Here is a 13,837-nt window from a genome sequence, read left to right on the forward strand (position 1 = left end):
AAACATTCCTAAGAGTAACTATTTTCAATGTAAGCTAAATAACTTTTGTTATTCTTGTTTTTACAAAATCAAATATGAATACCGTCTCGTGAACCTCTTATTGTAAATAGCTTTAGAAAGTAATTGTTTTCGTTTGTTTAACCAAAACAGATCAAAGTGGTCTAAATCTTACAAAACATGAGCAATAAATATAGCGATATGACTATTTACATATTAAAAAGTTAGCGATTAGCGAAAGTTCCGCTAATGTGGGTTTAGCGTTTAGCGATTATCGAGCTAAATTTTCCGATTAGCGACTTAGCGATTAGCGTCGCTAAATTTTCGGTTAGCGGTTCCCACCACTGCTGCTTAGCAAATTTCTGACCAGCATCCATCTTCTTATCCATGATCGCTAGACGATAAAGTGCCTGAGGCTTGCTACCCGGAAACATGAAATTATTGTATTTGTAGAGTTTACCGACCTCAAATCGGTCTCCATTACGTTTTAAGTTTAATGCATGATAACCAATGCTCTTTGGTCTTCTTCAGACATCTTCGGGCCTTGTTGTTTGATCCTGAAATCTTCACCCTTATACATTTCATTGACTAGTTCCGTCAGCTCGAAATCCAGATCATTACAAAGAAACATATGGAATTGGTCAACGATGTCTGTACCTTCTTTCGAAGCGTGGACTGTATTTTAATTTGATTCGATTAAAAACGCGTTTGGTTACAACGAATTTTAACAAAAGAATGAATTTATTTTCAAGGTATGAGTGTATGTGTGTTTTAATACAAAGTTGCCAAATAATATTTGAAACAGGGTTGCCAATAAATTTAATAAAAGAATTTCCTCTCAACATCCTCCCGCCGTTGGCAATCCGTTTCAATCCTTCTCGCCATCTAGGGGGAGTAGACATATCTCCGTTATCGCTCGCTTATACTCGCCCTCATCCGTTTTCAAAGTTACAACACGGGTTACTCCGTCCTTCTCAGGGTGTAGTGCTGTGACTCTTCCAAGCGGCCACTGAAAGGGTGGAGCGTTTCTATCGACTACTAAAACTAGAGCTCCTTCCGAAATTGTAATGGCTTTCGTCCACTTCGACCGGTTTTGCAACTCCGGTAAGTATTCCGATAACCACCTTTTCCAAAAGTGTTGGAACATTGTTTGAACAAGTTGCCACCGTGACAATGTAGATTGCTTCAAATGCAAATATGAAGGTTCGGGCACCGCTTGCATTTCTCGCCCAATTAAGAAATGGGCAGGAGTAATCGCCGTTAAATCATTCGGGTCGTTGGAACACGGCGCCAAAGGCCGCGAGTTTAAAACAGCTTCAATTTGAGTTAACGTAGTGTACAGTTCTTCGTAAGACAACAAACAGCCTCCCACTATTCTAGTTAAGTGGTGTTTCACCTGCTTTACTCCTGCCTCCCAAATCCCACCGAAGTGGGGACTTCGTGGTGGTATGAATGACCAATTTATTCCGTGACTTTGGCAATACTCGCTAATTTTCTTAGCTTGCTGTTGATTTTCGAATAGGCGCGCCAAATCTTCCATCTGATTCTGCGCACCAACAAAATTGGTTGCGCTGTCCGAAAACATTTTACACGGCAATCCCCGACGGCTCGTGAATCGTCGGAGCCTCTGTGGTCAAATCAGACACGAGTTCAACATGAATTGCCCTCGTTGACATACAAACAAATAAACTTACATAAGCTTTCGTTACCAACGGTTTTCGTCCTGTCGAGAACGATTTGACCGAAAATGGTCCGGCATAATCCACGCCGGTATAGGAAAAGGTAGGTGCCGGCTGGACGCGATATGACGGTAGGTCGCCCATTAGCTGAGATGCTTTCATGGGATTAGCTCGAAAACAGGTTAAGCAACTTCCGATAACCTTTCGTATGGTAGACTTTACACGCAAAGGCCAAAAACGCTGACGAACAATGGCAAGTAAACCCTTCTGTCCAATTTGTAGATTTGATCGATGGAGAGCTCTCACCAGAGCTTCTGTGAACGGGTGCTTCGCCGGTAGCAATATCTGATGTTTGCTGTCATATGAAATTGGAGCGTTTTTAATCCTCCCTCCAACTCGCAAAAGTCCATCCTGAGGATCAATAAACGGTTTCAGGCCACTGAGACGGTGCCTTTGTTCGCCACTCTGCTCCATTGCATTCAACTCAGGTTCAAAAGATTCCATCTGAACGTATCTCACTGTTAAAAGTAGCGCGGAATTTAATTCAAACGAGGTCAGATCTCCCTTGACAAGCGTTTGTCTTCTGGATGTCATGTACTTCGCGAACCGAAACACATAAGCCATGCTTCGAATCATCTTATTATAATCACTCACGCGATCGAAAATGTTTAGTCGCTTCATAGTAGTTAAAGCGAGCACAACACCTCCTTTCAGTTCTGGTAAATATTCATCTGCTATTAGAGCTACAGGCACTCCTTTAAACGTAAGTGTTTTTAACATAGATGGCCCGAACCACCACAATCGGTTTCGTAAAAGTCGACGAGGGGTTTCACCACGTGAAATGATATCGGCTGGATTTTCACTTGTCGGGATGTAGTTCCACGCATAAAAACCAGTAATACGCTGTATTTCGCGAACTCTATTTGAGACATACAACTGCAGCCTTTCATGCGGTTTCCCAATCCAACAAAGCACAACCTGAGAGTCCGACCAAAGATTGACAGACTCAAATTCAATTTCCATCGCAGCAACCGTTTTTTCAACCAGTCCTGACAGCAATACGGCAGCAAGTAGTTCTGCACGCGGAGTAGTGATTGGTTTGCATTTACCGGTTTTCTTCGGAAGAATTCGTGAATTACTGCAAATTAAATGCAAAGTGACGGCTCCGGATTTGTGAACAATTCGAGAATAAATGCACGCCCCATACGTGACGTCCGAGGCATCGGAGAATTCGTGTAGTTGTATTACAATAATGTCGCCCGAAGAAATCCATCGTGGCACTCGTAGCTCATTCAAACAAATCAATTCATCGCGAAAGCGCGAAATTGTCGTCCCATTCCAGTGGTAACATACTCACTTCTCGAAGAATTAATTTCGCTGCCGTGATAATCGGCCCGACCAAGCCTAACAAATCGTAAATTTTTGCAACTTCACTAACGATCTTTCTTTTAGTTTTAGCTTCAGATGCTTCGGCTGTAACCGAAAATGAAAACCGATCATCAAACGGATTCCAGGCGACTCCTAACGTTTTGATAATGTTGGAGTTATCATCGCTTATGTTAAAGTTGATGCCACGCCGTTCCTCTTCAACTTGCTGTAGTATTTCCGAGCTGTTTGCACACCACTTGTGTGCGCCGAAGCAGGCCTTCGTTAGTAAACTGCTGATTTCCTGCTGGAGTGCGCGGGCTTCTTGTATGCTATGGGCCCCCGCAATTATGTCGTCCATGTACGTGCTCTTTTGAATTACCTTCGACGCCTGAGGGAACTCGTGTTTATAATTTTCTGCAGCCTGACGTAATGCCATCGTCACTTGAAATGGAGATGAAGCTAAACCATACGTTACAGTCAAAAGTTCGTAAACCATCAGCGGCTCCTTCCGATCATAGCGCCATACAATCCGCTGATAGGCACTATCTGGGGGAAGAACTCCAACCTGTCTAAACATTTTTGGAATGTCCACCGTGAACACGTACGGAAAGCCTCTCAATTTGAGTAGAATTGAAGTTAAATCATTCGGCACGGTTGGTCCAGGTATTAAAACATCATTAATTGCCACTCCTGTAGATGTCGCGGCCGATCCGTCGAAAACGACTCGTAGCTTTGTTGTCGTACTCGAAGGTCTAACCACATAGTGGTGTGGTATATAATAACCTGTATCCAGTTCGTTTTCGTCAATCACAATCGCTCGCATATGTCCGAGCTCAATATATTCTTGAATAAACGCGGAATACTGTTTTTTAACATCCGGTGCGCTGTCCAATCGTTCTAAGGAGAAAAATCTTCGTGTGGCCATTTGCCGAGAGCCACCTAATTCACTTTTCCTATCGTTAAAAGGATGTCGCACAAAATATCTTCCTTCGTGATTTCGTTGATGCGTCCGTTGGAAGTGTTCCAAACAATATTCGTCAGTTGTGTTCGTTTGATTATTCTCATCGCAAACTTCCAGTTTGTAGAAACTTCGCAAAAGTTCGCTCAATTCTTCGTTGCTCGTTTGACAAAAGGTTCGTGCAATAATCGGTGCGTTCGTGGTAATAACACCGCCAGCGACCCAACCGAATTCAGTATTTGTAAGAACTGGTAAACAAGATCCTAACTGAATCCGATCGCCTTTTATTAACTCCCATAAAAGCTCAGCACCGATGAGCATTTCGATACGTCCGCACTCGTTAAACTTCGGATCAGCTAATTGAACATCTGGCGGTATTCGCCATTCTGAAATATCAAACGATTTTGACGGCATATCACCTGTGATCCGAGGTGCTACGAGAAATTCTAGTTCGGAAGTAAAATTTCCGACATATGACTCGATGGTAGTTCGAACCATTCGCCGAAGTCTTGTGTTGGCTCCGTTGAGACCGCTGACTACATAATCTACTGGATCTTTCTTTTGAGCGATCAGGTTCGCAAATCGCTCCGTCATAAAATGCATCTGTGATGTCGAGTCTAGCAGTACTCTGCATGGATATGCGGCAGTACTCAGTCCACGAACCTTTACTACGGCTGTAGATAGCAACATTTGTTTATTTTGTGTGCCCACACTAACACATAAAGAAGTTGCTGTTCCGTTGCGATGTGCATCAGTTTGACTACTGGAATTCGTTTCCTTTTTAGGTGTATCGGTGTTCTCACTGGTTGTAGCATGAACTCGGACGTCATTCGGTTCTGCAGACTGGTTGAAGCCTTTGTCACTATGAAGCGAAGTGTGATGCCGCTTGCCACACTCTTTACAGTTGTTTGTCGACGAACAACCTTTTGTTCTGTGGCCCCTTTGCAAGCAATTAAAGAAGCAGCCTGACCTTTTCAATATATTGTATTTTTCACTCACATTTATTTTCTTGTAATTTTCGCACTTCCAAATTTCATGGCTATTGTTGCAAACCGGGCACTTAAGATCGAGTTTCGTTTCACTTTTCTGTTCATTGGTATTCAACAATGTATTAGATCGTCCCACTGCTTTCGGTTTAGTAATTTCCACTTTGCTGTTCGTTTCTATTTTTTCCGCAATTCTGCATTGCTCTTGCAAAAACGCCATTGTATCCGAATAACTTAGCAGCACACCAGCCTTTTGTCGTGTCTCCCAGCTAACTCTCGTTGTTTTGTCCATCCGCGAAGAAATCATGTTGACGAGCATTTGTTCTCCAAGTCCCTCGACCAGAAGATTCAAATTCTTCAGCGCCTCCACATTCTTATTGCAAACGTCCAATAATTTCCGAAGATTCGCCGAACTCTCTTTGTTTATCTTCGGTAAATTAAACAAAGAATCGATGTGTTTTTCTATTATTATCCGCTTATCTTCATATCTGTTTGTCAGGAACTCCCGAGCAGCATCATAGTCGTTGTTATTTACGATGTCTTGGTCGATTATTCCCGCAGCCGATCCCACGAGAGAGTTTCGCAAATGATAAAGTTTTATCGCTGGTGTTTCATGTGTGTATCGATTCATGATGGTCGTAAACATGGATTTAAACGAAAACCATATTAGGTGCCGCTAAAGGGATAGCCACCTCTCTCTTCGCAGCTTGGGTTTCCTTCGTGACTTCTTCAATCATCGTGTTTAGACGGATCGCCAAATCGGTGTATATAGATTCAAATTCAATATACTTTTCTTCCTTGTCAACTCGTCGCTCTTCGGGGAGGGGCAGGACATAAACTTGATTCTGTAGTTCATTATACTCAACGTAAGCCTGTTCAACTGTTTTAAGATGCAATCGAAGATAATGCACATTACCAATATTAGGATTTGGAATGGCGTCACTGTGTTGTAAGGCTTTTCTTACACGAGTCACTTGCCCTTTACTGCCCCTCTCTACGATACGAGTGACGGCCATTTGCAATTTGTGTAGCGCGTCACTGCATTGCACCAACAGCTTTGGAGAATGCTCGATTTCACCATTCAATACGAATTTTCGTGGAATAACACTTCACGTTGTGTTCTCCAGTACTTCTCACGATATCCGGCTATAGAAGGACCAAGAATGTACCTTCTTTCGGAACGCGGACTGTATTTTAATTTGATAAGATTAAAAACGCGTCTGGTTACAACGAATTTTAACAAAAGAATGAATTTATTTTCAAGGTATGAGTGTATGTGTGTTTTAATACAAAGGTGCCAAATAATATTTGAAACAGGGTTGCCAATAAATTGAATAAAAGAATTTCCTCTCAACAATGTCGTCTGTTGCAGGTTCTACTTACCCTTGGATAGTCCAACCAAGATGACAACGCTTCAGTTGTAGACACCTTGTTGGACACTACACGGTTTTCAAAGGGACGATCAGGCCAGCGTGTTTGGAACATTTTCGGCACAGCGTTATGTATGGCCGCCAGTTTATGTTGCTCCAGATGAGGATACAATCGCTTGGTTTTTTACGAAATCGATATTTACTCGTGGCAGGTTAAGGGGGGATCCTACTCTGGAAGGTTGAAAAATAATGATTTTTTTGATTTGTTTATCGGATGTTTAGAGTAAGGTGAAGTGTTCGAGTATTTTGGCTATTGATTAAGGTATGTTTGAAGATGTATTTTTCAATTGGTGGCAAATGTTTCTCAGCATCTACTGAACCGATTTGGTTGAAAGTTTGTTTAAGCATTTAAAAATGGTTTATCTAACTTGTTGCATAGCCGTTTTTCGATATCTGAATTTTCCATTTTTTTTTATGATACTTTTACTAGTAAATTTGCATGAAAAAAAATAATTTTTCACTAGAATGGCCGCCATTGTGGTAATTTTTGGAATTCGAACTTTCGTGCTGGTTTCGATATCCGAGTGCTTCAACTCATAATGGTTCTGGTCACACAGCGAAAATGTCCTATCGGATCGGCAATCACGCCGATAATGGTCCTGCTTCAGGCACACTTAATAGGATCTCGCGACAGAGTGACGTTACTCTACGGAAAGATTAGCGAACTGTTCTCTCTTCACCAGACTCACATGACCGCTTAACTTGCATAGGGGACATTTTCCCTTCTGCTCAGGTTCACGAGTGTTGACATTCAGGACAAGAGGCTTTGGTTTCGTAAATGGCACGAGCTGCTTATCCTTGTGGTCCTTTTTGCCAAAAAAGTGAGGATTTATGACGACTTTGGCATACCCCTTTCACTGATTGTCAGCTACAGCAGAACTTTCTCGGGAAACTTGCTCACTTCCTTCGCGGGCGAAGTATAATACGAAGTGCCCTGCCAGTCGTTGCCATCCAAGGTGAGACAGGTCTCGTCGTCCATCACTACCGCCACGTTGCGATTTGCCTTAAAAATCAACTTGACCATCTTATTCAGGCGCTGCCGCTGTGTCATGGCATGCATCTCCGAAACCAGTGGACGGGGTTGCCGCTTCCTGACATGTACACTGCCGGTACCCGCATAACTGTCCCATAATGATTTTTGTTACTTTTGAGTTAGCATTGGAAATCAACTTAATTGTTATCATACTTTCCAAAAAAAAACTAAAATGTATACGTTTGTATGGGAAAACATGAAAAAAAATACCAAGTTGTATTTGTCCCATATTGAATGTACCCGCATGTTTTGTCCCATATTAAAAGTACCCGCATTACAGTCCCACTGCATAGTGGTGCAAACTACGAGCCTGTAACCTTGCTCCAGAATATGGTATATCGGATAACTTCAAACTTATAGTTGCTCAGACGTTGTAGAACACAATTGTGTGTACTTGTGTGTGTACTTGTGTGTGTCTGTGTGTGTGTGTTTGTATGTGTATGCATAGATACGTGAGCGTGCGTATAACGTATTTTTGTAACCCAGTTTGGGTAATTGATACTCTATTGAAAGTCGTCTTGCAATGGAATATCCCTTACGGAGGAAAATAGGAAAACCTTTTCATGTACCGTAAACCGGTGTGAGATTGTGCCACTTTTTTCCAATGCCGCAAAAACGCGCTCGAAATTATTTTGGCTTATAAAATCGATTTTGGAGCATTAGTGTCTTTCTGAAACTGCTTTAATTATTTATTCTCCGTTTCAAAGAAGTTACAATTTCGTGATAAATCCACTTAAAGGTGAGAAACCAATCTTACTTTTTCTATTTTTGCATATGAAAATCCACTATGTTCCGACTTCGCGGTAAATTTTATAAGAAACTACTTCACCGAAGACACCATATTTCAATCTGCCTATTAGAATGAGCTTTTGTGAAAGCAAGTCTTTAGTTTTCTATAGAATGCCCGTCAAAATCTTTCAAATTTTTCGACGTAACTTTTCATAGCAATTTTGTATAATTTTCCAATATTCTACAATTTTTATTATTTTTATATTGCAAAATAGGTCCTAAGTGGTATTCTATAAAAAAGTCTGCAAAAGTCCACTTAAATAGGCATCTGCCTAAAAGTATGTCTTCGGCAAAGTTGTTTATTCTAAAATGTGCAACAACTTTGCCGAACAAACTGGATTTTTATATGCAAAAATAAGAAATGTGAAATTCGTTTCTCGCTTTTAAGTGGATTGAGCAACTAGCAACAAAATAGAAACTTCTATAAAACGGATAAAATGGAATGGATTGTTTGTGATCTCAAGTTTCTTCACAGAAAATAAAACAGTTTAATAATTAAATTTGAGATTGAATGAATAATAAGGAATTCTTAATCTAATTTAACAGGTAAAACGTTCCAGAAATCCCTTTTTTCCTCTCCGATGAGAGGCAAAACAGCACCAAGAAGTTGCTCCTTGCGAGAAACTTCCACTCCGCAGTTCTTTTTTAAAAGCCTAAGGTAACTTTCCAACTTAAACCTTCAGTGGAAACCTGCTTGAGTTGTTTTTTAGAAAACAACATGCAACTTTTTATTTCCCCATCATTGGTAACGGAGCTGCTGTACTGAAAATCCATGCGACCTTTTTGTACAATAACTCGCCTGATTTGGTCAATGTATGGTCGATCTTTGCATTGATCCAGCCTGTACTGACTAACTTTCAACATAGATTGGAAGAAGTGTTCCGCTTGCATATCCAGTATGTAAACGTTCTTCTTAGCTCTTCAAGCAGAACCGACAAATTCGGGGAATGTTAATGGTGGTGTTTGGCGCATTGACTTCTCCACGGGTGTTATTTAACCAATTTGGACTGTTCTTCATCAAGTGGAAGTCGCCGTCCTGGCTTTCAAGATGGCGTTTAGGATTAAACTTCTGGGTGTGCAAAACACACGTATTTAATGGTGTTTGGCCATTCTATATTATTATTTTAAGAAACCGGAAATCGCCATAGTGGATTTCAAAATGGCATTTGGAGACAATTTCTGGCCCCTGTGCGTCATTCTGGTTTATGAAACACCCATATTGGGTGTTATTTGGTCATTTTCAGCTGTTTTCCAGACCCCGGAAGTCGCCATCTTACAATTCGAAATGTTGTCTTAGGTCGATTTGTGGCTTCAGTGCATCATAACAATTCCGAAAATACCCATATTGGGTGGTATTTGGTCATTTAACGCTGTTTTTCAAAAAAACCGGAAGTCGCCATCTTAGATTTCGAAATGGTATTTGAAGACATGCCAGAAGAAGGAAGGGTGTCGAGACATTATGGACATGTTTGTAACACCTAAAAAAATTCACTTGCCAAATTTGGTTATATCCGCTTGATTGGTTCTCGAGTTGTGCGAAATTTGAGTTTCATGTGTATGGGACCCCTCCCTTATAGAAGAGGGAGGGGTGTCAAACCATTATGGATATATTTGTTATCCCTAGCACCAAACCGACGCTATATACGCTGATTTGTCAGCAGCCTTCGATAAAATTAACCACAACAATACCATTGAAAAACTCGACCGAATGGGATTTGGCGGAAACATTTTACGCTGGCTTTTTTTTTTTTTTTTTTTTTTTTAAAGGGGGGATTTGTTAGTAGCTTAAGTATTTATGATAAATATTAGTAAATAATGAGTATGTGTGTCCAATCACAAATGGTGACTTCTCAACACTGTTAGAAATTTGTAATTTTAATTGTTAGGATTTGTTTGCTTTCGCAATTAGGACTTATCATTCGTAGGGATTTAAACCTACTTGTCAGAAAAGGGGAAGTAAACTTACAACTAACTTAATTGCTAACTTATTGGCTATAAAGAGAGCTTATCGTAGCAATTGAGGATTGCAACGATTTTTGTCGAAAATTGTTAATAATTTTATTTGACATAGCTTCTAATGGTTCAACACCAGTAAGTCTATGTAATTCGAGTGTACCAAACCAAGGAGGACGCTTCAAGATCATTTTCAGAATTTTATTCTGAATCCTTTGAAGCGTTTTCTTCCTTGTTGAACAGCAACTTGACCAGATCGGTACAGCATAAAGCATTGCTGGTCTAAAAATTTGTTTGTAAATCAAAAGTTTGTTCTTTAAACAAAGTTTAGAATTCCTGTTAATGAGAGGATATAAACATCTCGTATATTTGATGCACTTGGCTTGTATACTCTCAATGTGCTCTTTGAAAATAAGTTTTTTATCATAAATTAGTCCCAAGTACTTAACCTTGTCGGACCAACTTAAAATAACCCCATTCATCTTGACAACGTGATTATTGTTTGGCTTGAGGAAAGAAGCCCTAGGCTTATGCGGAAAAATTATCATTTGAGTTTTAGAAGCATTGGGAGAGATTTTCCACTTTTGCAAGTAGGAAGAAAAAATATCTAAACTTTTCTGCAATCGACTGCATATGACACGAAGACTTTTTCCTTTTACGGAAATGCTTGTGTCATCGCAGAACAATGACTTTGTGCATCCTGGAGGCAAATCAGGAAGATCTGAAGTGAATATGTTGTACAGGACTGGACCCAAGACTGAACCTTGAGGTACACCTGCTCTGACAGGAAATCTATCAGATTTTGAATTCTGATAGACAACCTGCAGAGTTCGATGAGTAAGATAATTTTTCAAAATTTTGATTAGGAAAATTGGAAAATTAAAAGTTTGCAATTTCGCAATCAAACCTTTATGCCAAACACTGTCGAATGCTTTTTCTATGTCTAAAAGAGCAGCTCCAGTGGAATAACCTTCAGATTTGTTAGCTCGTATCATATTAGTAACTCTGAGCAATTGATGAGTTGTGGAATGCCCATGGCGAAATCCAAACTGTTCATTTGCAAAAATTGAATTTTCGTTGATGTGTGACATCATTCTGTTAAGAATAATTCTCTCAAACAGTTTACTTATTGAAGAAAGCAAACTGATTGGTCGATAACTTGAAACTTCAGCTGGGTTCTTATCCGGTTTTAAAATGGGAGTAATTTTTGCATTTTTCCATAATTTGGGAAAATATGCAATTTTGAAGCAGCAATTGAAAATTTTTACTAAAAATTCCATTGTGCTCTCAGGGAGATGTTTGATTAGTATATTAAAGATTCCATCGTCACCAGGTGCTTTCATATTTTTGAAATTTTTAATAATTGATTTAATCTCATTCAAGTTAGTTTCAATTATTTCTGCAGGTAAAAAAATCTGGGAAGGAATTAAATCAAATTGACGTGTGACTTCATTTTCAATTGGACTCACAAAATTCAAATTTGAGTTATGAACACTCTCAAACTGCTGAGCAAGTCTTTGAGCCTTTTGTTCATTGGATACAAGAAAACGTTCACCATCTTTTAAAACTGGAATAGGCTTTGAAGGTTTCTTAAGAATCTTCGACAGCTTCCAAAATGGTTTTGAATATGGTTTCAATTTTTCAACTTTAGTCTCAAAATTTTGATTTCTCAGAAGAGTAAATCTATGTTTAATCTCTTTCTGTAAATCTTTATAAATAGTTTTAAAAACAGGGTCACGAGAACGTTGATATTGACGTCTGCGGACATTTTTCAAACGAATTAGAAGTTGAAGATTTTCGTCAATTATTGGTGAATCAAATTTCACTTGAGCCTTTGGAACAGAATAATTCCTGGCATCAACAATTGCACATTTTAATGCGTCCAAAGCGGAATCAATATTCACTTCGTTTTGCAAATCAAGCTCATTATTGAAATTTCTCTCAATATGAGTTTTGTATCTTTCCCAATTAGCCTTGTTATAATTAAAAACAGAGCTCATAGGGTTTAAAACTGATTCATGTGATAAAGAAAAAGTTATTGGAAGATGATCAGAATCAAAGTCAGCATGTGTGATCAAATCACTACATACATGACTTTGATCTGTAAGCACCAAATCAATTGTTGAAGGGTTTTTTACAGAAGAAAAGCATGTAGGACTATTCGGAGACAAAATAGAATAGTATCCTGAAGAACAATCGTTGAATAAAATTTTGCCATTGGAATTACTTTGAGAATTATTCCATGAACGATGTTTAGCGTTAAAATCGCCGATTATGAAAAATTTCGAACGATTTCTGGTGAGTTTTTGTAAATCACCTTTAAAATAATTTTTGAGCTCGCGTGTGCATTGAAATGGTAAATATGCTGCGGCAATAAATAAAATCCCAAGTTCAGTTTGAACTTCAATTCCCAAAGTTTCAATAACTTTCGTCTCAAGATGGGGAAGAGCACGATGTTTGATTCGGCGATGAATAACAATTGCAACTCCACCGCCGGAACCCTGAATCCTATCATATCTATGAACCACGTAATTGGGATCATATTTTAATTTTATGTTAGGTTTCAAAAATGTTTCAGTAATAATTGCAATATGCACATTATTTACTGTTAAAAAGTTAAAAAGCTCATTCTCATTGGCCTTCAATGAGCGAGCATTCCAATTTAATATTTTAATTGTTTTATTTAAAATCATTGCTAAATTTTAAATTAGAAACAATTTTAATAGTAAAATTTGTGCCTATTTGAATGGCTTCAAACATTGATTTTGCCTGCAACATGGCGTTCATAAGATCGAACATTGCCTGTTGCAAAAAAGAAAGTTTACCTGCCGTAATAGGCCCCAGGCAGTTGACATTAGAAAAAATATTTTCGGCAGCAATATTAGCTGGAGTGATAGGTGTACAATTATTTTCTAGCCTGTTTTGCTTACCCATATTAACGGTTATTTTCGAACTACCAACACTAGGCGGTATAATGTTCGAACTACCTGTAACCTGTGCATAAGTTAAACGGGTATGCAAAGGAGTAGGTAAACTATACGTCACTGGTACGCTTGGAGAATTTTGTTTTGAAGTTGGTTTTAATTGAGAAATTGAATTTTGTTTACCTTGCCTTGCCTTAACAATTGCTAAACGGACTGGGCATTGATAAAAATTTGACATATGGTTGCCGTTACAATTCGCACAGCGAAAATTTTTACTCTCTTTCACAGGACATGTGTCCTTTTTGTGAGAAGAGTCTCCACAATTAAGACATTTTTGGTCCATGTTACAGAATTTGGAACCATGGCCATAACGTTGGCAAGTACGGCATTGGGTGATATGCTTTTCACCTCCGCCATACTTCCTATAAATTTCCCACTTTACACGCACATTATACAAAGCATGTGCTTTTTCAAAAAAATTTAAGTTGTTAACCTCATTGCGGTTAAAATGAATAAAATAATTAACAAGGGAAATTCCAGTTCTCTGACTGTTTTCGCCTCGTGATTTTTGTGTCATTAGAATTACTTGGGTAGGGGCTATGCCAAGTAATTCTGTTAAAGTAAGTTTGATCTCATCAACGGTTTGATCGTTGGTGAGACCTTTCAAGACAACCTTGAACGGCTTGGTGTTCTTGGTGTCATATGTAAAAAATTTGTACA

At 39.1% G+C, this 13,837-nt stretch overlaps 1 protein-coding gene across 1 annotated transcript; it reads right to left on the bottom strand.

Moving 5' to 3' along the window:
• Nucleotides 1–2,982: 2,982 nt before the first annotated feature.
• On the bottom strand, nucleotides 2,983–6,213 carry LOC129720908 (uncharacterized). Its single transcript, XM_055672813.1, has one exon. It carries the CDS (start codon nucleotides 5,632–5,634, stop codon nucleotides 2,983–2,985), a length of 2,652 nt encoding a protein of 883 aa, XP_055528788.1. The 5' UTR covers nucleotides 5,635–6,213.
• Between the last annotated feature and the right edge of the window lie 7,624 nt (nucleotides 6,214–13,837).

This window comes from Wyeomyia smithii, chromosome 1, assembly GCF_029784165.1.
Source record: "Wyeomyia smithii strain HCP4-BCI-WySm-NY-G18 chromosome 1, ASM2978416v1, whole genome shotgun sequence".
Classification (NCBI taxonomy): Eukaryota; Metazoa; Arthropoda; class Insecta; order Diptera; family Culicidae; genus Wyeomyia; species Wyeomyia smithii.

Bases quoted from the DNA above. Each gene is read 5' to 3' on its own strand.
- LOC129720908 (XM_055672813.1), bottom strand. From the start codon at position 5,634: ATGTTTACGACCATCATGAATCGATACACACATGAAACACCAGCGATA.